General features: G+C 41.3%; 2 protein-coding genes across 5 annotated transcripts; both read left to right on the forward strand.

Annotated features, from left to right (window-relative positions):
* The first annotated feature begins 133 nt into the window (after window positions 1–133).
* Window positions 134–8314, forward strand: LOC147331520 (transcription factor Sp1-like). 4 transcript variants are annotated; one of them, XM_086293920.1, is made up of 6 exons: window positions 134–226; window positions 835–908; window positions 2552–3947; window positions 5113–5254; window positions 5478–5671; window positions 6393–8314. In XM_086293920.1, the coding sequence occupies exons 1-6, from the start codon at window positions 220–222 to the stop codon at window positions 6704–6706; spliced, it is 2127 nt and encodes a 708-aa protein (XP_086150046.1). In that variant the 5' UTR covers window positions 134–219; the 3' UTR covers window positions 6707–8314. The 4 variants fall into 4 exon arrangements, with proteins under 4 accessions (XP_086150046.1, XP_086150047.1, XP_086150049.1 ...); XM_086293921.1 differs by having other exon boundaries at window positions 5481–5671; XM_086293923.1 differs by having other exon boundaries at window positions 226–281.
* A 2643-nt stretch (window positions 8315–10957) lies between these two features.
* Window positions 10958–23319, forward strand: LOC147331521 (serine hydroxymethyltransferase, mitochondrial-like). Its single transcript, XM_086293924.1, has 12 exons — window positions 10958–11173; window positions 15024–15215; window positions 17877–17956; window positions 18502–18702; window positions 18836–18917; window positions 19201–19323; window positions 19710–19849; window positions 19950–20112; window positions 20527–20626; window positions 20964–21119; window positions 21673–21780; window positions 22040–23319. The coding sequence occupies exons 1-12, from the start codon at window positions 10997–10999 to the stop codon at window positions 22165–22167; spliced, it is 1650 nt and encodes a 549-aa protein (XP_086150050.1). The 5' UTR covers window positions 10958–10996; the 3' UTR covers window positions 22168–23319.
* The last annotated feature ends 1432 nt before the right edge of the window (window positions 23320–24751 follow it).

Genomic DNA, 24751 nt, shown 5'->3' on the forward strand with positions numbered 1-24751 from the left:
GCTACTTTCATTTAATGACTTCCTCGTCAATACTTTCTCCGATAAGCCTGTTAAAAACCTATACCGCGTGTTCTCCCCGACGTGGGTAGGCTGCCGCGTTCATAAATCGAACGCACCCACTGTTCTCCTTCAAAGAAGGGGGGGCGTCAAGTTAGTGTGAAGTTGTGAAAAGTTGTCAAGCAGAAAAAAGAGCAGCGAAACTCCTCCCGTCTTCAAATTATGAGCAGTAAGTGAACTTTTTAAACTCACTGGCATGTTGTGGACGAACCGATAACTGAACAGTAAGGAGTAGAGTGGAAGTACGTTGTTTTCAATGTGTTCCGTGTCGTAAATGTGGCGTGTGCCGATAACGAAATGCCGAGTTGTTTTTTTAAAAAAGTGACCAACTAAGGTTACAAACCCGCTAATTTTTAAATACACGGCTAACAACAATTAACCAACTGGTCACTTGTAACTTTACTTTTGGACTTAAATTAATAGGTAAGCAGATAGTGTCACTTAACTCCGTGCAACTGATGTGAGCTCACAGCTAGTTGTACTTACAGCGGTGGCTGAAAACATTTCGTTCACTTCAGCTCATACTTTACTTGTGAGTTCACGTTAGCTTAGCATGTAGCTGGCCCTGTGAGCACTTAGATTTTCTTGCACTTCTTGTCTGAATCGCCCCACAGCGGCCCCGAAAAACACCCTTTTTATTGTGTGTTCGTGGCCTGTGCTGTTCCGTGTGTTCCGTCCTATTTATTACACGCAGTAGTAAGTTTCGATGTGTGATGTTTTTTTTTCTTGTGAAGTGCTTTAAGGAGATGTACTCTTACAAAAACTCTTCTTCCGCAGATCAGCAGCAGGGTGAAATGGCCGCTGTGGAGAGCGGTGGAGGCTTCAGTCAAAAGCGAAACACAAATTCACAAGTAGGTTACGGGACACATCCACTGGAGATACTGCCAGACTGAACTCATGTGCACTTCCCATCTGTTTGATCGCTTCTATGGCTCGTTTGTGTCGGGGTCTGTGAGGGTTGTTGATTTTCTCCCCAGAGCACATGTTACCGGGGTGGGGAATGGGCAGGTAAAAGTCGCCCACACGGGGTGTTCCCGTTAAACCCCGGCACTTCGTGTGTATTTCGCTCGGCCCATTTGGCTGGCCTTGGAGGGGGTGGCTAGCGGAGTGAGTCAGTTTATAGGGCAAACTAAAAGTGTGGGAGGGAGATGGGTGGGTTTGGGGGGAGGGGAAGCCAAGCCCGCCGCAACTCCACAAAAATGTGGTCCCTCCCATACCCCCTGCCCACACCCCCTCACTTTGATGCCCACTCCCCTGGAAAGGGCAAGAAAGTGGGTTAATTTTATTAATGAAGTTCTTGTTAGTAGTGGAGTGTGTATTTCTGACATCCAGAAAAGAGGTCCCTCTTCTTCTTTTTAATTAATCTACCACATCACTTGCATTTTTTTAAATCAGAAAATTAATTTGGAAAATAATTTTAATAGACATTTTAAACCATTTAATCTTGTATCGTAAATGCTCTGAATCATGTGCAAGGAAGGAAAAAATAAACTCTAAAAATTCACTCTGTAATTTGTAATTTTCTGATTCAAAGTGAGTTGGACAAAGTGGGACAATATTTACATTTTACTGTGTTACTGGGCTTTCCAAACCAGGCTACACTTCCTCTTGTTTAGGGGATGCCACAGCGAAATATCCACCACCATCTCAGCCCATCTCTAACATCCTCATCCTCTACCAACCCTCTGTATGTCCTCCTTCACTAAATCTCTGTGGTCTTCCTCTTTTCCTCCTGCCTGGCAGCTCAGTCTTCAGCATCCTTTTCCAATATATCAATTTTTCCTCATCTGTGCATGTCCACCATCTTGGGCTCGCCTCTGTAACATTCTCTCTCACTCCACCTGACTTTTCCCCCAATATTATTTCTAAACCCATCCCTACTGGTCACGCCCAATGAAACTTGAAAGCAGCGTGCATACTAGAAGTGATTCACAGTGTCCGGATGACTAGAAACCACAGAAAGTGGATGATATTCCACGGGTTCAGGTGACTATGAGCGAAATAACCGCAAGCAATAGGAAGTGGGTGGGACCTGAGGTAACCCACGGACAAGACTACAAGTGAAAGTGAAGAATGCAACTGATTGGCACATGACCTGATGGTAAATGCGTTAGAGAGTTACCTAGGCAACAGAAGCGTGGAATGTCCACAAGTGACCAGCCGTCCGCTTTAAAGCAGCGACAAGCGATTGACTTCCAGTGTGTATGCAGCTCTGCCACGTCCAGTCCCATCTTCTGCCTTTGAGTTAGCGGCACCATCTTCACTCTTGCTGTCACAAACCACCCCAGACACTCATCTCCACCTGCTCCCCTGCCTGCACTCTCTTCTTCACCTAAACTTTATTATGTATTCTTTCAATCACATGCAAGTATCCAGCTTTACTTGAACATCCTGATATTTTGGCAGCTGTTACTTTTTTTTTTTTTTTGTAACTCTACATTGCATTTCTTATATTTCTACTTTCTAAGTACTCCTTCATTTATTCTTTTTCCAGGACTCACAGCAGCCGTCACCACTCGCCTTGTTGGCAGCCACATGCAGTCGCATTGACACCCCAGGAGAGAACGATTCCCCTGCCGACCAGCACCAACAGAATCAGCAGCAACAACTGGACCTAAACCAGGCTGTTTTTACCTCCAGTGCCAACAGCTGGCAGGTAAACCCTCTCAGTGTTCAAGCATCCTCAGGCTCCAACACAGTCACCACAGATTCCTCAGGAGTGATGTCAGGAGGAGACCTCAACAAGAACAGGCAGGTGCTGTCGCCAGCTGTAAGCTCTCAGGGTCAGCAGCAGCAACAACAGCCCTTTGTAGTTGCTCAGGCGCCGTCAATGCAGGGTCAGCAGGTCCTTACCACTATATCAGGTATGATGCCTAACATCCAGTACCAGGTCATTCCACAGTTTCAGACAGTGGATGGCCAGACGCTGCATTTTACACATGCTCAGCAGGAGTCTGCTGTGCCTGCCGCAGCAGGACCAGGCCAGCAGTTTCAGATAGTGTCTTCTCCCAATGGCCAACAGATCATAACTGCGAGTAACAGAGCCGGTGCAGCAGGAAACATCATAACCATGCCCAGTCTCATTCAGGGAGCCATACCCATACAAAACATAAGTTTAGGCAATGGTTTGTTACAAAACCAGCCCCAGTTCTTGGCAAATATGCCTGTGTCTCTAAATGGAAACATCACTTTGTTACCCGTCACTGCTGGTGCTGCAGGGGGGGATACCAATGGTGGAGGAGAAGCAGTGGGAAACCAGCTCATGCAGCAGCAGCAACAACAGCCAGTGTCTTCCAACAGCGAGTCCGGCTACATGACCAGTGCTTCCACTGTCACTACACAGACGACCTCTTCTTATGGAGTTACCCAAAAGCAGAACAGCAATGGAGCTGTGACAGGGACTTTTCAGCAAAACATGGCCTCTTCTCTGGGTATCCCAATACAGCCAGACAACAGAGACAGGGTGCAGCCACAGCAAATCCTCATCCAGCCTCAGCAGGTTATCCAAGGTGGAGCGCAACTCCAAACCATCCAGGCCGGTACTGTTGCAGCCACAGGCGGTCAAGTGTTTACTCCAACACTCAGCCAGGAAGGGCTTCAAAATCTTCAAATCATGCCAAACACAGGGGCTATCCTGCTGCGCACCGTCGCCCCCAACGGCCAAGTGACCTGGCAGACCATTCAGATCCAGAATCCGACGGGAGCGCAGATCACACTGGCACCCGTGCAGTCCCTTCCCCAGCTCGGCCAGGCTCAGGGAACAGCTACAGCTGGAGGAGTACCCGTCAACACCGTGCAGATCCCAGGGATCCAGACCATAAATCTTAACAGCCTCGGGGGGTCCGGGCTGCAGATGCACCAGCTGCCCATCACCATCGCCAGCACAGCAGGTCAGCCAGTGGCCTGATTTTCATTAACTGTTAATATTCAGCGTTAAAATGCATGCATAATATTTTCATCTATTATAACATGCAGGTTACTATATCAGCAGTTGGTGTGTTTAAGACCTGTTGATCTGACTTTCATTCGTATTAGATGCTTTTCTTTGGACCATTTAGTTTTCATAAATAATTTTAGATTCTATCTAAACACAAACAACTTTTTGTGTTTGTTAGAATTTCTGTTTAATTGGTAGTTAAAGAATTTGGTGTACATGGTAATTGTAAAGTATGTGACTTGCAGTTGGGTTTAGTAAACAATGGTTACCCTGGAAGATTAGATTTACTTTCTGTTTTTCTTTCCCTCTTTATCTTGTATCTTTGGATTGATTCCTTCACCTCTTACCTACGTAGTGAATTATACTGGTTGAACCAGTCTGGCTTGTTCAGTGCTTTTCTGACCTCGTTAGGCCACTTCACATGGTTGTGTTCCTGTTAAAGCTTTTGTTTCCCCTCTGACCCTACGTACCTCCACGTGCTGGTCCCATTACATGCAATTGTGGGTCAGCCACGACTTCTCTGTTATAGCAAGGGTGTAACTGCACCCCTCCCTTCTTTTTTTCTTTTTACCCTTTTTTTTTTTTCCAAGTTTGGCCACTGGCAGCTCCTCCCAGTATGTCTGCATGTTTGTCGGGCTAGATGTTATCAAATTCCCCTGTTTGTAAAGAATCGCTGAGTCTGTTAACAGTGTTGTGAAATCGTATGCCTCCCAGCAGTTACATTTGCAGCAGGCTTTGTTTAGACTTGTTTTAGTTAATGGCTCATTTTTCTACATTTTACTCTGTCATTAAAGTTACTTAAGCATAATGGATAAAGACCAGATGACTAAAGTTGTCATTGTTACTGAAAATGTAGCTTATTTAGAAAACAAGTTGTACTAACATTGGATTAGTACTGTTTGTTTTGGTTTTATGCCAATAAGGAGCTATGAGAAGAAAGCGCATAGCTCTTCAACCCTATGGTTTTTGGATCAGAAATTATAGAGCTGTATTTTAGATCTCTAACATGTAAAAATTTAACTGGTTTAAGCTTTTAGAGCAGCAGCTGTTTAATGAAGCACTAGATAAACTTTGTATGTTATGTCAGACTTTAGCATTTTTCTTTTCCGTTGCTACAGGAGAGCAGCCGTTACAGACGGGTGGAGAAAGTTTGGATGAAAATACAGCTATGGATGAAGAGGATATAAGCCCACCACCTCAAGGGCGACGTAACCGTAGAGAAGCATGTACCTGCCCCTTCTGCAAGGATGGAGAAGGACGGTATGTTACAGAGCCCTGTTATGGCAGTCTTCCTGTCTAAATGTTATTTTCCTTTTTACATGTATTTATTCAACAATCAGTCGTTGTTGTTAGCTATAAAACTGAACTACACAAAAAAGTTGAAGCAAACTTGTTTTTTCACAATCTTTTAAACAGAGACCTATTTGAATATCACTTGTTTTTAATTTCTCTCACGCTCATGATTTGTGGTTATTGCATCAAGCAGTGATCCGACTAAAAAGAAGCAGCACATATGTCACATCACTGGCTGCGGGAAGATCTACGGCAAGACATCCCACCTCAGAGCCCACCTTCGCTGGCACACGGGAGAGCGTCCCTTTGTCTGTAACTGGTCTTACTGCGGCAAACGATTTACCCGTTCAGATGAGCTTCAGCGCCATAAGAGGACACACACAGGTATAAGTGATGACTTAGTTTTATTGTATAAGTTTAACTGGCGTATTTTAGTTTCAGGCCCTGTTATTGTGCGGAGTCACTTGTCATGGCTTGCAGGGATGACTGAGTTGAACTGAGCCAACATTGTTTTATTATTAACAGCCCTCTTTTCCCAAATGTGTCTGCTGTGGGGAAAGTTCACTTTTATTCTTTAATGCGAAAACAGTGAAGATCAGAGGAATTCAGTGCAGCCTTTAACTATTCTAGACATTGACTGAAAATGCACGTGAGTGCAGATATCCAACATTGATGCTAGAATACGGCAGGTGTAACAGTCGTGCCCCAAGGTGGCCTATCTCACAAAATGTGCTACAAGTTGGAAAATGTCCCAGAGTTCACTGTGTGAAAACCGAATAAGCCAATGTGTGATAGGTGTTTGCCACATTAAATGGGGTGTAATTTTACAGTGTACGCCAGCACCAGCATGCTTGATTGAATAGGTCAGTGTTTACCAGCATCAGTACAGGAGCACAGAGATTCCCAGAACACAGATAGTAACAGGTAGAAAAAGTTGAGATGTTTCTGGTTTAAACTTCTTTTTATTAAGAAGTGTAAATGGTTGCTCACACAGACTGACTCCAATGGGTCAACTATTACCATATCTCAAATGGATCATTGACTGTGCAGCAAAAAGTCTGATATTATCACATGCATTTATTTATTTTTGTTTACCTTTCTTCAGGTGAGAAAAAGTTTGCGTGCACAGAATGTCCCAAACGCTTCATGCGCAGCGACCACCTCTCAAAGCACGTCAAGACCCATATGAACAAGAAACCGCCAACTGTTACCAGCAGCAACGCCGCCACCACAGTCTCACCTGACGCTGCTTCGCCTGCAGCAGGAACAGAAGCCGGCACCGGAGCGGTTTCAGCAAATGACCAGCACACCATCGTTACCATGGAAACCTTATCTGCAGAGAGCTTGGCTCGATTAGCCAGCAGTGGTATTAACATGATGCAGGTGGACTTTCACCAAATAAATGGCAATAGTTTCTAAATTGGTGGAGTAAAGTGGCCTTGGTGGATATTGTATTTGGACATTTGGGGCTTTAAAAAGGGCACCTTACTGCAGATGCAGAAGCTTTTAGAGGCTTCAGGCAGGAGAGGTGGTGACAGATGCAATGCAACAGACACTATAAATTTTGAGGACTGAGGGAGAAATATGTTTCCATCTCGTATTTGAGACCTTGGGCATTGAAGGCTCAGTTGGATTAAAATGTTAGACTAGAAAAATCACCATTTGATTTCCTTAAAATGGGAATGGCATTACACTAACATTTATCACACGTAAAGAACGGTCTTACTTGATAGTGGGATTGCAATTAAACACATAAGTCACCACACTTCATGTTGAATTTGTAGCTTATATTACGCTCTCTTTAATCTTATCTCTTCTTTAGCAAAGGGATAAATTCAGCCAGCCCCCCCATTGTTTGTTTTTGTTTGTTTGTTTGTTTTTTGTTTCTGAAGCTCTGTGCTTTGCCATTTTGCCATCCCTCCTCTCATAGATGCTTCCTTTCCCATCAGACTGGGCTCCTGTCTCACACATGCACCTCAGGCTAACTGACCACACATAAGATGAAAACAATCTTTAGCAGAACATATTCAGTTCTCAGATTGCAGTGCTGGGAGAACTGGATGTGTTCATAAACAGCAATCTGATTGCCACGGGAATAATATTTAAATGATAGGAGGTGGACCAGGACATGTACACATGACATCAGAGCCAGAAGCACTAATCAGTGCAGTGTAAGGATGTAGCTATCAGAGCACTGAGAGTAGCCCCAGCACACTTAAGCCATCATGCTTTGATATCTGTCATTAAAAAGCATTTTTTATGTAAATATGTATTTGGTTGTGTAAATGCTGCAGAAATTCTTAGTATAAGCAGGATTATCTTTCATGATTGCCTTTCAGATTTCTAAACCTTTCATGCACAATCAAGTTTAATATTGTTACTCCTACATTTATAAATGTATATGTAGATTAAATGTGTAAACCTCAGCCTTTCTGTCATAGAATAATGGATTCCATACAGTCCAGATCTTCCAGTACTTTTTCTTCCTGTGGTACTCTTCTTCCTCAACACTTTTTCTTGCATTCAGTTCAGTTTCTTTCTTTGGGTTAACTATTGTTTCATCATATCTGCTCAGAGTGATGGATTTTATAATAATTTCCAGACAGCGTAAATATGTAAGCTCAAAACCAAAGGTTCATACTCATTTTATAAACAAAACTTAAAAAAAAAAAAGTCTTTGGTCCATAAACTTTCTAATAATTTTTCTATTATAATGCACATGCTAAAGTTGTAACTGGAAAAAGTCCAGCTTGAGGCAAACCTTGAATTATTTTCCCTTTGTCCAAATAAGATGAAAAATGTACCAAGTCTTGTCATGAACAGTTGTGCTTCCCTTAACTATTGAAATGTTTTGTTTCTGCTTTGAGAAACAACATTTAAAAATTCTTTGCAACTCGAGATTAAGTCAATTGGGCAACAAGTGCTCTTATTTTTTGGCTCATTTTAAACAAGGGATTTTATATTGTTTGTATACAACTACTGCAAATGCCAACAGCTGGATTAAAATAATAAATATACTTTGTCTCATTTCTTTGTATCAGTCCAACACACGCACATACATGCAGTTTGTCGAAAACATTTCAAATTATGACTTAAATTTCACTTGGACATAAAGAATTACTGGACAAAAATTAATTTACAGAGAAAGTAAAACATTGAACGACAATTAAACCTTTGACTCCCTCTAGTGTTGGAATCACATGTCTACACATTGTCCGCACACATCACATTGTCCGCCTCGGGCTTGAGTTTGTTGCAGACTGCAAAGAGAAGTTATTATCTTGGATTAGACGGTGAAATCCTGTCTTTGATGGGACTTAAGCCCATCATTAAATCCCTTCACTGAACGATATGTGCTACTTGTCTTCAGAAAGCACTGCCATCCTTGCATGTGTTATTTCCAATAAAAACAGGAGATAATTCAAATCCCTATTAGCATTGCAGGGAAACAGTTTATACATTGCATAAAAAAGCTGGATATCTGTATTGATATGGCCTGGGTGATGTATTAGGAATGAAAGTTTGCCACATTATTATTTGATTAAAAAAAAAAAAATCAAGCTACAGAGGGCTCAATATAAAGGCACCCCCCCAAAAAATTTCATTTTGCCCACATTTCATTCCAGCAATTCAAAATAGTAATCAGTAGTTTGTAAGGACCCCACATGTTTGTATGCGTGCCTGTCATTGGCCAGAAGATTTGCTGGCTTGATTGATGCATTCATCCTGGAGGAGCTACCTGAGCAACCTCTGTACGGTCCAGGTTGCCTCATGCTACCAGTAGTGACACAGACCCAAGCTAAAAGCAAAACTGGTGAAAAAACAGCCAGAAAAGATGAGGGGAAAATGTCAGCGGCCTCCACTTGTGAAACCATTCCTGTATTGGGGGTTGTGTCTATGTTGCACAACTGGTGACCTGTTATAAATCTCATGAACACCCAAGCAGCTGAAACTGATCTACAACCCTCTGTGCTATACCAGATCCATATCCCGGAGCTTTAACTGACTCAATTACATACTGTGATTAAAAATTAAAGGAACGTTTTCTTCTTTTACTACATAATCAAGCTACTAATTTACATTTATGGGTTGTGTTAAATGTTAAAGTTCCTAAGTTTGGCTTATCTTATTATTGTGTAAATACACTGCTCAAAATAAATAAATAAATAAATAAATAAAGGGAACACAAAAATAATACATCCTAGATCTGAATGAATGAAATATTTATATGAAATACTTTGTCCTTTACATAGTTGAATCTGCGGCCAGCAAAATTAAAAGGGTTTTTTTGTTGTTATTGTTGGTTTTTTGGGGTTTTTTTTAATGATCAATGGAAATCAAATTTAGCAACCCATGGAGGTCTGGATTTGGAGTCAAAATAAAAACAGAAAAAACACAATACAGGCTGATCCAACTTTGATATAAAGTCCATAAAACAAGTCAAAATGAGGCTCAGTCATGTGTGTGGCCTCCACGTGCCTGTATGACCTCCCTACAATGCCTGAGCATGCTCCAGATGAGGTGGCGGATGGTCTCCTGAGGGATCTCCTCCCAGACCTGGACTAAAGCATCCACCAACTCATGGCCAGTCTGGTGTAACGTGATGTTGGTGGATGGAGCGAGACATGATGTCCCAGATGTGCTCAATTGGATTCAGGTCCGGGGAACAGGCGGGCCAGTCCATACCATCAATGCTTTCGTCTCTCAAGAACTGCTGACACACTCCAGCCACATGAGGTCTCGCATTGTCTTGCAGGCCCAACTGCACCAGCATATGGTCTCATCAGGGGTCTGAGGATCTCATCTTGGTACCTAATGGCAGTCAGGCTACCTCTAGCAAGCACATGGAGGGCTGTGCGGTCCCCCAAAGAAATTCCACCCCACACAATTACTGACGCACTGCCAAACCAGTTATGCTGGAAGATGTTGCAGGCAGCAGAATATTCTCCATGCTGCCTCCAGACACCGTGGAGAACTGTCACATGTGCTCAATGTGTACCTGCTGTCATCTGTGAAGAGCACAGAGCGCCAGTGGCGAAGTTGCTATTCTTGGTGTTCTCTGGCAAATGCTAAACGTCCTGTACAGTGCTGGGCTGTAAGCACAACCCCCACCTGTGGACGTTGTGCCCTCATGGAGTCTGTTTCTGACCGTTTGAGCAGACTTTTTGCCACAGCTCATTGATGTGCCATCCTGGATGAGCTGCACTACCTGAGTCAGTTGTGTGGGTTGTAGATTCCGTCTCATGCTGCCACTAGAGTGAAATCACCGCCAACATTCAAAAGTCACCAAAACATCAGTCAGAAAACATAGGTACTGAGAAGTGGTCTGTGGTCACCACCTGCAGAACCACTCATTTATCGGTGATTTCACCTGTTGTCTGTTCCATTTGCACCAGCATGTGAAACTGATTTTCAATCAGTGTTGCTTCCTAAGTGGAAGGTTTGATTTCACAGAAGTGTGACTGACTTGGAGTTACATTGTGTTGTTTAAGTGTTCCCTTTATTATTATTTTTTGAGCAGTGTTTTTATGCCTTTAAGAGCTGGACTTCCATGCCACCATTAAAGAAGTCACACATGCTCCGCTATATTTAGCAGACATAGATATTTTCAAAATGTAACGCTGAATAAGAGAAACCTAACCTGAAACGGACAGAGTGTGTGCAAGCAAAGAAACAGCAGAGTGAACGCTGCAGGGACGTCGCTAGTTTATGTGTCGTCCTCAAAACAATGTGCCTACACTTCCCATCGACCCCTTCGGTAGGACGAGCGTAACCAACCGTCTCTCAAACAGCCTTTTCGACCGTACCAGCTGTGTGTGCGCTGCTTCTTCGTCTGGTCTTACACCTGGAAACATGCTGCTATTCGCTCTGAGACAGCTCACACGGGTAACTGTGCCGTTAAATCTATTTCTACGCTGTTTTGCCCCCGGTGTTGTTTTCGGTTGGGTTACTAAGCTCGTATTTCTGCGTGGTTGGCTGTTTGCTAACGACAGAGTTTACTCTTTACCAATTCACAGGCTTGGTGGGGTTATGTTTCTTACTGCAGCTCAAGTGTGCAGTTTATATTTAGCGAATGCAACAAACCGCTAGCTGTTTGCTTTCTGTCCTTTATGCATTTCATTTCAAACTCGAGGCTTGTTTGCTCGCCACCGGGAAGCTAGCTGCCAGTGGTTAAGTTCGGTGAACGCAACTGGGTCCACGTGATGATGCAACAGCGACTGCTCAGTTTCATCATGTTGACAAACTGCAACAAACTACAGGGATTTAAAGTGTATGGTTTTTAATAAGGGGGCACATGAACCATATTTAAAGATATGATATTCAGTGAGAGCGTGTGCGGCAGGGATGTGTTTTCATGCTTAGAGTTGTTGATGCGTGGACATACATGTGTGTTTTTGTGTCATCCGCACAGCTTGATAGATGATCAGAAGGGAAGAATGCATGCAGTGGTGTTGAACCGTGTATCGTCTGCCTTTGAAATGGAATAAGAGTTTAAATAATATATGCAATAAATATAAAAACAAATTAGGTTTTGATCATGAAAAAAGATGCTGAATAATTAATTTTAAAGCCGCACTTTGTTTAATTTATTTTGTAGTATTATATTCATATCAACAAGCTTTGAAAATAACCCAGTATATTCAAAGCTAGTTCAGTATGCTTGGAAAGTCATAAATATAAACCCTTTTTGGGTTTTGGCCTACTTGAAGAAGTTGAGGGGCACACTGTAGGTTTGGTAACTTTGTCTGTTAGTGTTACACCACTTTATCCAAAAGGGAAAAAGCTGTAGGTATTTTTAGCTGGTTAATGAGTGGCTTTCATGCTGACAGGGGCTTTAATAAAGTCGAGTGAAGTCGAGCCCTGATCCCGATAACAGTTTGCAGATAATGCAAGCACAGGTTAACGGATGATAATATTCAACACTTGAAGAAGCTGGTTTTGGTCCAAATAATGTTCAAAGTGCTAAATGGGCCTCATAGGTTTTGGTGAGAGCACCAAGAAAGCACTAACACCAAATGTTCTACACGGGGGTAATTATGTAACACACGTGGGTGTTTTGTCCACCTTGAAAAGTAAAAGTCATTGTTTCAGTCACACCAGCAGCTGTTTGACTCTTTATCCTCATCAGTATTTACTGCTGTCATAAATACTTTACAAAAATGTTATCACAAGCTTGGTATTTAAAATAAGAAAAGAGGATACAAACTAAACATGCTAAACTGTAACATAATCAGGATAAAAAAGATCAGATAAAAAAAAAAAAACATATACAAATGTAAATTAATAAGGAGACAGGATCCAGATATTTGGTGTAGATTAAAAAAGAAGCTAAATGGTTTAAAAATATCATTATAAATTCACCAAAAGTTTAGTGCTGAGTAACATTTTATAAATGATTAATTATTTTATCAAGAGTCCCAGATTTTTAATGAACAGGAAAAAAGATTTTTCCAAGCTTAGTACAGACTTCCAGTGAATTACATTGATATGAACAAGTTTGGGATGCCCCAGATACAGGCGTGGTTTAAAACGTCCTAATAATGTGTTGACAATAACATACAGCTATCTATATCATCTGTTGTTATTTTATCTGGTTGGGCTGTTTGTTTGTTTTTCCTCCCCCGTAAAAGATGCAGTGATGAGCGCTATAAAAATCAGCAGTAATAAACCTGACTGCAGAATAGTAAACTGTATCCAAGGGCTTAAGAGTGGAGGCAGAGGCATGCTTATAAATCACACTACCATAATCCAACATGGGGAAAATAAGCTTTTCATGTAGATTTTGGCTCCTTTTATGAACAAGAAATCAGGTTTTTGTCTTAATTTCTTAAAGATTGTCTTTGTAACGTTCCAGTGCAAATTTATCATATATTCAAATTAAAATCGGGTCATTGAACAGTGAGGACAGTGTACTAGACTTCCACATTCCCAAAGTTGATTGGGTATGCTGAAAAACTGAATCACATACTGAATGCATAACAAAGCTGACTCAACATTTTCCCGAACTTTCATGTAGTTTCTCAGAAAGTTTGAGTCTAAATCTCATGTTTTCAGAGCTGGTTTTAAAAGTCGCTGCTGTTGGTGTTTTTGACGTTTTTCATGAAACTGAGTGGTTCACATGCACTCACGCTGTTCTTGTTGAATTTAATTATTTTGGTGTGCATCTTGATTAAAGTTTTAATGGACTCACAGGACAGGGTTTGTCTTGTGGTCAGGGCATGTGATTTCAAATTGAAAAATATTTCTGTGTGTACTTTTTTTCCTACACTTGACTTTTTCAGAGGATAGCGTTGAGATTTGTCCACGACGACGACGTCTTTCTGTCAGGGAAATTAATTTTGTGATTTAAGCATTTTAAAGTTTTTCCGAGGATTTAAATCCTAAAATTAATCTGCTCTTTGCTTCATAAAATATAACAGGACATTGGAGTAAAGGAACATCTTGGAAGGTTCTTAGTATCACTCCATTTGTGATTCTGAATGAGAGTGGCTTTCTGATGTGAAGTGTGACGCTTATTTTGAGCGACGAAAATTAATAAAATATAATTTTATTATAATATTTCAAGATCACAATAACCTTCCAATTTTGAACTTAAAAAAACAAAAAAACTAACACTAATCAAATACAGGGGTTGCTGACCACTGGTCTAGCCAGTACCAGTAGCTTGAGCTGGGGAATCTAAAACTCAAATGACTGAGAGCTACATAAAGCTCCCCACTCTTCTGATTGACACATTTATACAACTAGATGGCTCTATATAAGTAAAAACATTCAACAAATCCTTTTTATCCTAAAACAAACTTATGGTAAAAGAAACCCCTCCTCTTGGTTTAACCTGATGATGTCAGACATGACATCATAAGCACTTTAAAAATCAGGAAATGCTTGATGGGCCATTCCCCACACCTGACATACATGAAGACTGAAAACAAAAATGCAACGCAAGTAATCACAAATGACTTAATTCTGCAACATCTCACATGATGAAGCATGGTCAGTCCAGATTAGATAAGCAGGAAGTGCTGAATCTGTTCTCTATATGCCTCCTTCTGGTACACTGAGGCTGTAAAAGTCGGTCCCAGTTTATAGAAGTGCTGATAGAGGCATAATTGAACAACCATGCTGATTATTGATATCACGAAAACACGCCAGCTTCTAATTATACCAGGCTGCATTAGAGTGTAAGGGAAGCGCAGTAGTTGAAAGGAGGCAAATGTCTCCTAATTTGTACAGGACAAATTAGAATCACACTTTAAATATATGAAATGATCAAATAAAGACTAGAGAATTGATGTTCTTTGTAATAGGACAGCTAGCAGCAGCATGGTGACCAAAAACTGACAAATGTCCATGAAAATTCAGCAACTTTAGGAGATGACAGGGACTTTAACTGCACCATGATCTGTGGCTACCAAGTCAAACTAATTTGATTTCTCAACTTTGAGATGATAAGCTTTCAGCAGGCTACAAAGAGAACGACATGATTAGGTGGGAAATATACAATAGTTGTACCTGGAAATCCAATACAACCATCTGTTAGCTGCAGGATGATGGACACACACACGCACACTCTCACACTCTGGCAACTCATGACCCAGTTTGGTGCAATGACACAGTTTTAGAAAACATTTCTACTGTAACTGCGATATCTGTGTAAAGCTGACAAACTCTAAATCAAACCTTTTCCTTTCTGTATTTTCTTTCCTCATATTCCCAACTCGTCTTCCACCCACAGCCGCTGTGCCAGCGAGTCCCTGTTTGTCTCAGTGCACGTGCCCACCAGTCTCACGCTGCCACCCGTGCAGCGGATGAAGATCGTCCTTGGACGGGTCAGGAGAGCCTGGCTCAGGATGACCCCGAGATGTGGAATCTGCTGCAGAAGGAGAAGGACAGGCAGTGCCGTGGTTTGGAGCTCATTGCATCTGAGGTACTAGATCTTAGAAATGTAAATTTAAGTGCTTTTGTATAAGCCTTTTTTTTTTTTTTTTTTTCTTTTAGTGTATATTTAGTTAACAAATTATAGTGGGGATTAGGTCTGGGCCATATCATGCCGTTCACGATAATACCGGTATAACGTTGGGCAACGATAAGAAAAGGAAATATCACGATAGAATATGGGTAAAACGTGCATGCGCAGTGCCTTTGTTTTCATAAGCACATGGTGGAAAAAGCATGGCGGCGACGGAGAATAAGAAGGGCGAAAGCGGATCATTGAATGAAACGGATGAAGCACAATTGGTTTGTAAAAATGCTGCAACTTCAGTGGTGTGGAACTGGTTTGGTGTTTGTCCGTCAGATACACACCAAAGCACAATTTTTGGTAGAGCATGCAAGTGGGCCGCCGTTATTACCGAACTGATTTTATGTGGTACACGGCGCTCAAAAATCTGTCAAAAATGTTTTAGTACGACTTTGCTAAGCTACGAAGCCGCACCGCTTGATTGTCGGAGCACTGCGGCTACCGTAGTCAGGAGCCTCGTGGAGTGATACGTACTGTGCTTCAACATAATATTACCGTATGTGTATAACCTTTTGTGGATATTATACATGGTTATGCTGAGGATATGTCATCCAATTTCCACTGGAAATTACTTTTGGCTAAACTGTCAGCAAGGAATTTGCATTTGCACTGTTAAATTTTTATATAACTTTAATGCACATAAAAAAACCATCTGCTTGTTTAAGTGAAAATACATTGATGGGGTTTTTTGCACTAATAAACTTGTGGAGTTGTAAAGTATTTTGTCTAGTGTCAATTATATCGTCAGTTATATCGTTATTGTAAATTTTCAAAAATATATCGTGATAAATATTTTTGGCCATATTGCCCTGCCCTAGTGGGGATGGAATAGGCTGCACAATAAGTGGATTAACATGAATATAAACATATATTGAAAGTCAGAATAAGTCGGCACACACCTTTTATGTTAATGCAGAAATGGTTTTGTTAGGAATAAATTCATATCCAGCTTCCTGTTAATTCATTATTCACTCACTGAGGAACTGCCCACAGTAAGCTGGAAGTCATTCAAACTTGACTTCTTTAATAGTAAAAACACTTATAAGAAACTCTGCTTGTTGTAAGCGAGACTAGCTCAGTTATCAGAAAGATTTGGGCAGCTCTTTGTTTTCATTCCAAGGCTGGAAAACAAAACATTTTACTATTCAGAAGAGCAGACGAGGTTTTATCTTCTGCTGTTCCTTCTCTCTCCTCCTGTTCCTTCTTCGCCACAGTTCAGTGGAGTATGTCAGCCCCCTCTCAACACAAAGCCTGACCACTGTAGTGTGAGATAAAGCTGATATCTTCATTCTGCCTCCTCCCCAGCTCACTCTGCAAGTCACATCACAGTACAGCTCAGACAGACATTCCTCCGATGAGAAGACGTACAGTTTTCCACATGTGTACACACAATATATGCACAGCAGTTGGCGTGACAGACGGATGCTGTAGAAAGCTGTTAGCTTCCAGGTGAAGCATTTGAATAACAACACACCACGACCACCACCCCATTCAGAGAGGCAGAATTCAGACTTTATTTATCTGTGTTCATTTTATGTCAGATGCTGTTACTGACCAGTGTGACGATATACAAGAGAGACATGTTACACAGCCAGGGCTGCAACTACTGTGGCGAAGAAGAAATGGAAGATAAAACCTTGTCTGTTCTTTTGAATAGTAACATTTTTCATTTCACACCAAGCACAGTTTATTTGAATCGGCCCTGCTTTTATCTTTTGTTCTACCAGTGACAAGGGAGGTGCTGTTCATATCATCCACTGACAACAGTTTTATCAAGTTTCTGTGCAGAGTAGATTACTTTATCAGCATTTTTGTTTAAATTGGAGCTCACATTGTGCCTGCAGTAGCCACACATAAATTTTTTTTATTTTAGACAACCAAATCTGTCATATTTAGGGCTGTTTTGGACCTCTGAATTTGGTAAAGCTTTCACTATTTCAGTTAGGCCTGAAAAAGATGGAATCCAATTAAGTCTGAGCGCAGCAACTTGTTCTGTTTGGTGCTGTTTGTTTTGGCTGTACAGTGGGGCACAAGGACAGTGTTAACTTGTCAAGTGAGTACATGTAGGAGGAGATGTATGAAAGTCTGTGTGAGAATGTCAGAACTGGATGAGCATGTTTGCAGGTAAATCTGGGTCTTGTAGTTTTAATAACACACGTTGACCCATGAATAGAAACTCCCAGGAAAACAAACCAAAATAATCTGAGCTATACTTCCATGGGAGGTGAAGAAAAAATGGATGATTTGATTAAAAAAAACTAAACAAAAACCTTTTTCTGCAGATATTAATATAATAATATCCACCCATCCATTTTCTTCCTCTTGTTCAGTTCAGACTTGTGGAGAGGCGGAGCCAATCTGAGCTACCGTAGGATGTGAGAGACAGCCTGGACAGAGCTCTGCCAGTCTGTCGTAGGGCTAACACAGAGAGACAGTATTACACTGATTGCTTTTCATCAGGGAAAAATTTCCCACCATCACTTCGCAGACTTTAATTTTCTGTCGTTGTCCCATCTGTCCACTCGTGCCATTAATCTGAGTGTTCGCTTGTGTGTGTTTTCATTGCAGAATTTCTGCAGCCGCGCTGCTCTGGAAGCTCTCGGCTCCTGTCTTAACAACAAATACTCTGAAGGCTACCCAGGAAAAAGGTAGGTTTTTATTCAGCTACACCTCTGTTTATTAACATGATTGATATTATTTTCAGTTAATGAATTTTCTGTTATTTCCTTCAGATAAGTAATGACTGCAAATGATAGTACAGAATTAGTGCTGTACTTAAAGGCTTTGCTTATACCGATCAGTCTACACTATGGAGGAAATATTTTACCATAATGTATACCTGTCATAGTGTTTATTTTTTTTCCCCCAATATGTTCTACCTGCTGAATCTCAAGCAACAGACAAATAGACAGCAAGTAGCTGGAGATTGTTGTCGGGTGTATAAGCAGTTTTCATCGGGAGCTGACTGTAACAAAAACACATAAGACTGAACGCTGGATTTACATCAGATTTGAATGATATTTATTTGCTGTGTTTGCTGGGAATGCACATAAACAACAGTTCGCCACATTGGCCTAAAAGGAACTATTGTGCGTTGTGGCCAAACAATTAATCACTGTAGGTTTAAATTCTAACAAAAAGCTGAAATTAGCAGGTTATTCACAGTAGTTCATGTTTCCATCTCCACCCTCAGGTATTATGGTGGAGCAGAAGTGGTTGACCAAATTGAGCTGCTCTGTCAGAAGCGAGCTCTGGAGGCCTTTGACCTGGATCCAGCTCAGTGGGGCGTCAACGTCCAACCGTACTCTGGCTCTCCTGCCAACTTTGCCAGTTACACCGCTGTACTCAATCCCCACGATCGTATCATGGGCCTGGACCTGCCTGATGGTGGACAGTTAGTATTCACTGTTGCTGTATTTTTGCTGTACCCCCCCCCCCCCCCTTTTTTTTTTAAAATTCATAAATCTGATTTTTCTGTTTTATTCTTTATGTATATATTGTTTGTTTGTTTGTTTGTTTTACTCCAGTCTGACTCACGGCTACATGTCTGATGTGAAAAGAATCTCTGCAACCTCAATCTACTTTGAGTCAATGCCTTACAAGCTAAATGTAAGTAGAAAAGCTTTCTACTGATATCTACTGACACCCGTTTATACCAGTGTCGAATGATTAGCTGGGATATACTGATGTATTTTTTTTATGTCTTATCAATGTCAGTGTGAGAAGTCTTCCAAAAGTCAATAAGCCAGCAAATGCTAAGAAAGTCCAGTTTTCAGTATGTTACAGTAAGATGTTTATAACGGGTTCAGTGCTGTCCTTGCAAACTGTGTTTTCTGAAACGTAATCATTGACCAGCCAAGGCCATTTCCTCTATCTGCCTTCTTTACTGCAGACTGCAACAGGACTTATAGACTACGACCAGATGGAGATGACGGCCAAGCTGTTCCGGCCCAAGCTCATCATCGCTGGCACCAGTGCCTATGCCCGGCTCATTGACTATGCCTGCATCAAGAAGGTGCACAGAGAACTCTCTGCATTCTCAGTTCACCCCGTGTTCACCCCGTCTTTTTCTGTTCTGTTGTGTGCTTCACTTTTCTTCTTCTTGTTATCCTGTATCAAAACGATGGATCAGCTTTGTGTTTGTATTTAAAACTTAATCAGCTTTTTTGAGGTGACAGCTTGGTCCTCTGTCACCTTAAAATAGAGGACAAATGTATAAGAAGGGCCAAAAACCATCTGAATCTAATGCAGATGGAAAAGAGAATGTATTTTCACCTCACCTTTTAGGGCTAATTAAACGCTTTTGTAAACCACAGAACAATGGAACTTTCCTGCCACATGTGTATACATGTTAGTCTTAATTTTATAACTGTTCCCTCATCCTGCCTCTTTTTCTTCCAGCTGTGCACCAACATCAATGCCTACCTGCTTGCTGACATGGCTCATATTAGTGGCCTGGTGGCAGCCAAAGCCATCCCCTCGCCCTTTGAACATGCTGACCTGGTCACCTCCACCACGCACAAGTCCCTCCGTGGAGCAAGGTAAGGTCAAACTGTAAGAGACACGGGTGGGAACAAAAATCAAATTGCTGAGTAAAAATTGTAAAATTGCTTCATCAGTAAAAGATTCTGTTCTGTCCAGGGCTGGTCTCATCTTCTATCGGAAGGGTGTTCGCTCAGTTGACAAAAAGGGAAAGGAAATCATGTACGACCTCGAGGACAGGATCAACTTTTCTGTCTTCCCCTCCCTACAGGGTGGACCTCATAACCATGCCATTGCTGGTGTAGCAGTGGCACTCAGACAGGTCTGCACAACACACAAATACCGAACTGCAAACTTGGATCTGTTGGTGTTTTGTTTTCAAGACTTAAAGCTGAGGAGCTTAAGAACATGTTGCATAAACTTCAGTCAGTAAAGGGAATAGTGCAGGGGTAGACAACTCAGGCCTCGAGGGCCGGTGTCCTGCAGGTTTTAGATGTGTCCTTGATCCAACACAGCTGATTCAAATGGCCAAATTTCCTCCTCAACATGTCCTGAAGTTCTCCAGAGGCCTGGTAATGAATTAATCATATCATTCAGGTGTGTTGACTCAGGGTGAGATCTAAAACCTGCAGGACATCGGCCATCGAGACCTGGAGTTGTCTACCCCTGGAGTAGGGTATTACAGAGCCAAATGTAAAGGCTAACTTACTGTACACTTTTGGTTCTGTGTGTCCAGGCACAGTCTCCCCTGTTTAAGGAGTATATTGACCAGGTGCTAAAGAATGCCAAGGCTATGGCTGCAGCTCTTCTCAGCAAAGGCTACACTCTGGTATCAGGTAATCTAGCATGCACTTCTTTACTCAGCACGGAGCATTTAACACTGAAAATTCATCTAAAATGTCCTGTAACAAAATGTAAATTACACAACAAGAAAAAAAGCACAAATCCAAAAATGATATTTGTTTGTTTTGATGTATAGCCTTCAGTTTATATACTCTGCAGTGTGTACATACACCTTTCTTTAATCCCTTAGTAAATATTTTTAGCCAAATAACTGGTAAGAGTGGAAGATCGTACCAGTAAAACACATTCCTAGCGTATTTTTTCCCTTAATCTCGTGTAATGTACGGGTGACTTATTTTCCTCCTATTTATTGAAAACTGGCTGTTCCAGGTGGGACCGACAACCACCTGGTCCTCGTGGACCTGCGACCTAAGGGTATTGATGGTGCTCGAGCTGAGAGGGTGCTCGAGCTTGCGTCAATCACCGCCAATAAGAATACCTGCCCCGGAGACAAGAGCGCCCTGACGCCTGGTGGCCTCAGACTTGGTGAGAAACAGCTTCACATCACACTGTGTTTGCTGGACACACACCAGGAGGTGGTCATACTTATTAAGGATTAGAAACCACGTGCTTCCCTGTATATTCATTTGAAATCTTAATTTAAATCTCCCCCATCTCAAGTCAAGTGGCTTTATCGTCATTCCAACCATGTGCAGTGGTACAGTACACAGTGAAACGAGACAACGTTCCTCCAAGGCCATGGTGCTGCATATGACATATAACAGACAATCAACACAGGACTACATAAAGTGCAATGTGCAAAGACAGTGCAACACCAGACAGAATAGAACGATACAGACACAACAGTGCAATGAAATTTCTGGATCTGATGTGGTGATCGGTTGTAGTTTTGACACATCTCAAGCCTGTATAGGTTATTTACTGACCTTTTAAGAAGCTCCCACTCTATGCTATTTTTTTTAAAGACTATAAAGCAAAATTAGGGGGAAAACACAAGAACAGGAATTAAAAGATCTAAACTGGAAAAGAACAATGGGAAGTGTATTTCAAGCTTAAGTGATGTGTTCTTCTCTGTCAGGTGCTCCAGCCCTGACCTCGAGACAGTTCAAAGAAGCTGACTTTGTGCAAGTTGTCGAGTTCATGGATGAGGGTTTCAAGATTGCCTTGGATGTCAAGAAAAAGACAGGTGAGCCTGCTGTGAGGAGGGGGGCAGATTAATCTGTAGCTCAGTGGATGCCTAAAACATGTTGAAATTCTTTTTACCAAAGCACAGTTTGAAACTGTTCATTATTAACTGTAATAGCATTAGTGAATTTATAAAGTCAAATATAGTGCACGGTCTTTAAAATTGCTGCATGAGAGAAGACAAAATCTCCAGTGGTAGTGAAACAGAGGAAGCTAAGAATAAACATCTGAGCATTTCTCTTTTCTGTTGTTGTTTGCAGGAAAGCTCCAGGACTTCAAGAACTTCCTTCTTCAGGACCCAGAAACTGTGGCTCGCATCGCAGATCTGCGCCACCGTGTTGAAGCTTTTGCCAGGCCCTTTCCCATGCCAGGGTTCTCCGACCATTAGCCCACTGTGGACTCACGGGTCTATCACAGCCAGATGGCAGAGAGCCGGCAGGGCAGAAGTGTGGATGGAGTGAAATGTGGCTGGAGCCTGTGAACTGAAATGGCTTGAGTTCGCTTTTCCAATCATAAATGGGAAATAATTTTTTATACTGCTTTGCAGTCACGAGTCATCTGTTTGGGGAAAAACATAGCTTCCATGTTGAGTTAAATAAACAATCAAATGTGACAGATTTTCTAGAGCAGAACAACATATTTTCTATTGTGTGTGTGAAGATTTTCTTCTTCACATGATTTCTTAACAAAAGTGTGTGGAAGAAAAATTTAGCAACAGTCAGTGTCACAGTCTGACTTGGTAAGTGCATGATTAGCTACTGTAATAAGGTGCACGGAGTCTTACTTCATTTGAGTCTTAACTAACGTCACTAATGTAATTTCAATGTGAACGGGTGTGCTGGAAAAGAGGGGATCAAAAATTACACCAAGATCTTAATATATTTTAATATACTATATCTTAAATATGCAACACTACAAACTGCTTTTATAATAGGTTTGAGATGCACGTTGTCGTCTTTTGGCACTGCTTTTCTTCCAGCATATCATAGATGCAGGTTAAAATTTCTATATTTTATTATGTCAGAATAATTCTAAATAACCAAATGGAATCGTAAATAGCATTCCGTATTAAGTCATACCTTTGGTCTGTTTACAAAGAGAAATCTTTTCTACGTGTTATTTAAAAAGTATTAATTGTCATGTCATTTCAATCCATTTTCCTTTATTTTATTACAAGAAGGATTTTGTACTGCTGATATGTGGTTGTTGTTTTTTTCCACTGTGGCTTTTGTGTGATGTAAAGTGAGAAACTGAAAATCAAGCTGCTTCAGACTACTTTGTTGCACATTTGGTTTAAAGACTGTTCTCAGTACAGTGAGAAGAAACGAGTTGTCTCGTTCAACAATTAAGAACTGGATGTTAGAAATTACGTGGTACTTTTTCTTTGAACAAATGCAAATAAATGATCCATGTCACAATTCAGCCAAAATACATTTTACTGCAGTGTTCCCAAATCTCTGATCTTTGCTGTACACAAAGGTTTGAACCAACCTTTTACACATTTTACTAGTGTCATTCTAATAAAGTCCAGTAATGAAAATGGGGTCAGTGTTGTCATTAATATTTACATATTTGTTCTTTTCTTAGAGCCATAGATGATTAAAATAGAAAAACGTAGAGTGAAAAGACTTTTTCATGTCTTTGTAAATCAGTTGTGCTGACATCGTACAGAATTTCCTTACTCGCTGCTTGCAGTGTTTTCATTTGTAGCACTAAAATATCTCTCCCTCTGCAGCCCACCTGTTTTCTCAGTGCAGGAGAATGCACAGCTAGCAGACTGGAGGGGGCGTAGCTGTAAGTATGTGTGTCGATAGATGTGTCTCACAAAGTAAACAAGTCATGCATGTGAGAAAATGAATAAAAGAAAAAGTTTTGGGGGGCGGTTCTTCCTCTGAAGATTGGAGTTCAGTCAAAAATAGGAGCACGAGAAGATTAACTGCCTAAACACTGAAAGAATTGCAGTTTTTGGCTTTGTCTTAGCTCATTTCTGCTGTGTTGGCTGTCTGACAGAATTTGGGGGACTTTGTACCGAGTCACTACTTCCCCATTTGAACTTCATCAGGCGAGACCCGGAGAGGACTGCAGCTGTGACCATGACGCACTTCTTTTTTACTCTACCTTTCATCTCAAGACAGATATCAGAAATCAGCATCAACCAAGAGTAGATCAGTGAGGTTAAGATCAAATTTAGGTGATTTAATTATGATATTCTTATTATCTGATGCTCTTGCTAAATTGCTTAAATAAAACAAGTATTCAAAAGTTAACATTTTAACAGTAAAGGTTAAAACTTGTGAAAAACGACCGCATTTTTCAATGGTTCAGAAACTAATTCCTGCAGTATATTTCTGAATCTATTCATTCTGCCTAGACGATCATCAGAGGAGTCCTGCACAGTTAACGGGTGTGGCTGATGAATTGCACTTGATCTGCAACACTACTCATGCAGTGTTTCTTCTGTTAGAGCTGGACAAGTCTGCTCACCACCGGCTAAAACCAGTTTCTGCACTGCCTGTTAAAGTAAAACTCAGAAACGATGACCTTTTAAACGGAGAGCCAGTCCAGACTTCCTGTCCATGGATCACCGGTTGATCCACAGCACGTGCACATGACATCAGAGCCAAAAACACTAATCAGTGCAGTGTAAGGATACAGAGTTATCGAGCACTGAGAGTAACCCCAGCACACTTGCGCCATCATGCTTCGATATCTGTCATCACAAAGCATTTTTATGTAAATATGTAGATAAGAATAAGAGAGAATATAGAATAAAAGAACAAAACAAGAGGTGGTCAGTATCCAGGCTGTGAGGGGTCCTTGATGATGATGCTGGCTCTCTGCTGAGGTCTGCCAGTATAAATGTCTCTGAGTGGAGTTAGTGAAGTGCCAATTGCCTGCTCTACCACTCTCACCACCCGCTGCAGTTTTCGCTTGTCCTCCACAGTACAGCAGTTAAACCAGAGTGTACAGCA

This window comes from Aulonocara sp. 'chitande type north' Nkhata Bay, linkage group LG5, assembly GCF_057382095.1.
Source record: "Aulonocara sp. 'chitande type north' Nkhata Bay isolate Kocher_YH1m ecotype deep benthic linkage group LG5, A_spYH_male_GT1.1, whole genome shotgun sequence".
Taxonomy (NCBI): Eukaryota; Metazoa; Chordata; class Actinopteri; order Cichliformes; family Cichlidae; genus Aulonocara; species Aulonocara sp. 'chitande type north' Nkhata Bay.

Excerpts from the sequence above, each read along its gene's own strand:
- LOC147331520 (XM_086293920.1), top strand. Across the intron at positions 3,948-5,112 it reads CACCATCGCCAGCACAGCAG|GAGAGCAGCCGTTACAGACG; the intron begins GTCAGCCAGTGG and ends CCGTTGCTACAG. Across the intron at positions 5,672-6,392 it reads CCATAAGAGGACACACACAG|GTGAGAAAAAGTTTGCGTGC; the intron begins GTATAAGTGATG and ends ACCTTTCTTCAG.
- LOC147331521 (XM_086293924.1), top strand. The coding sequence starts at position 10,997 with ATGTGTCGTCCTCAAAACAATGTGCCTACACTTCCCATCGACCCCTTC. Across the intron at positions 11,174-15,023 it reads CTCTGAGACAGCTCACACGG|CCGCTGTGCCAGCGAGTCCC; the intron begins GTAACTGTGCCG and ends TTCCACCCACAG. Across the intron at positions 17,957-18,501 it reads GAAGGCTACCCAGGAAAAAG|GTATTATGGTGGAGCAGAAG; the intron begins GTAGGTTTTTAT and ends CTCCACCCTCAG.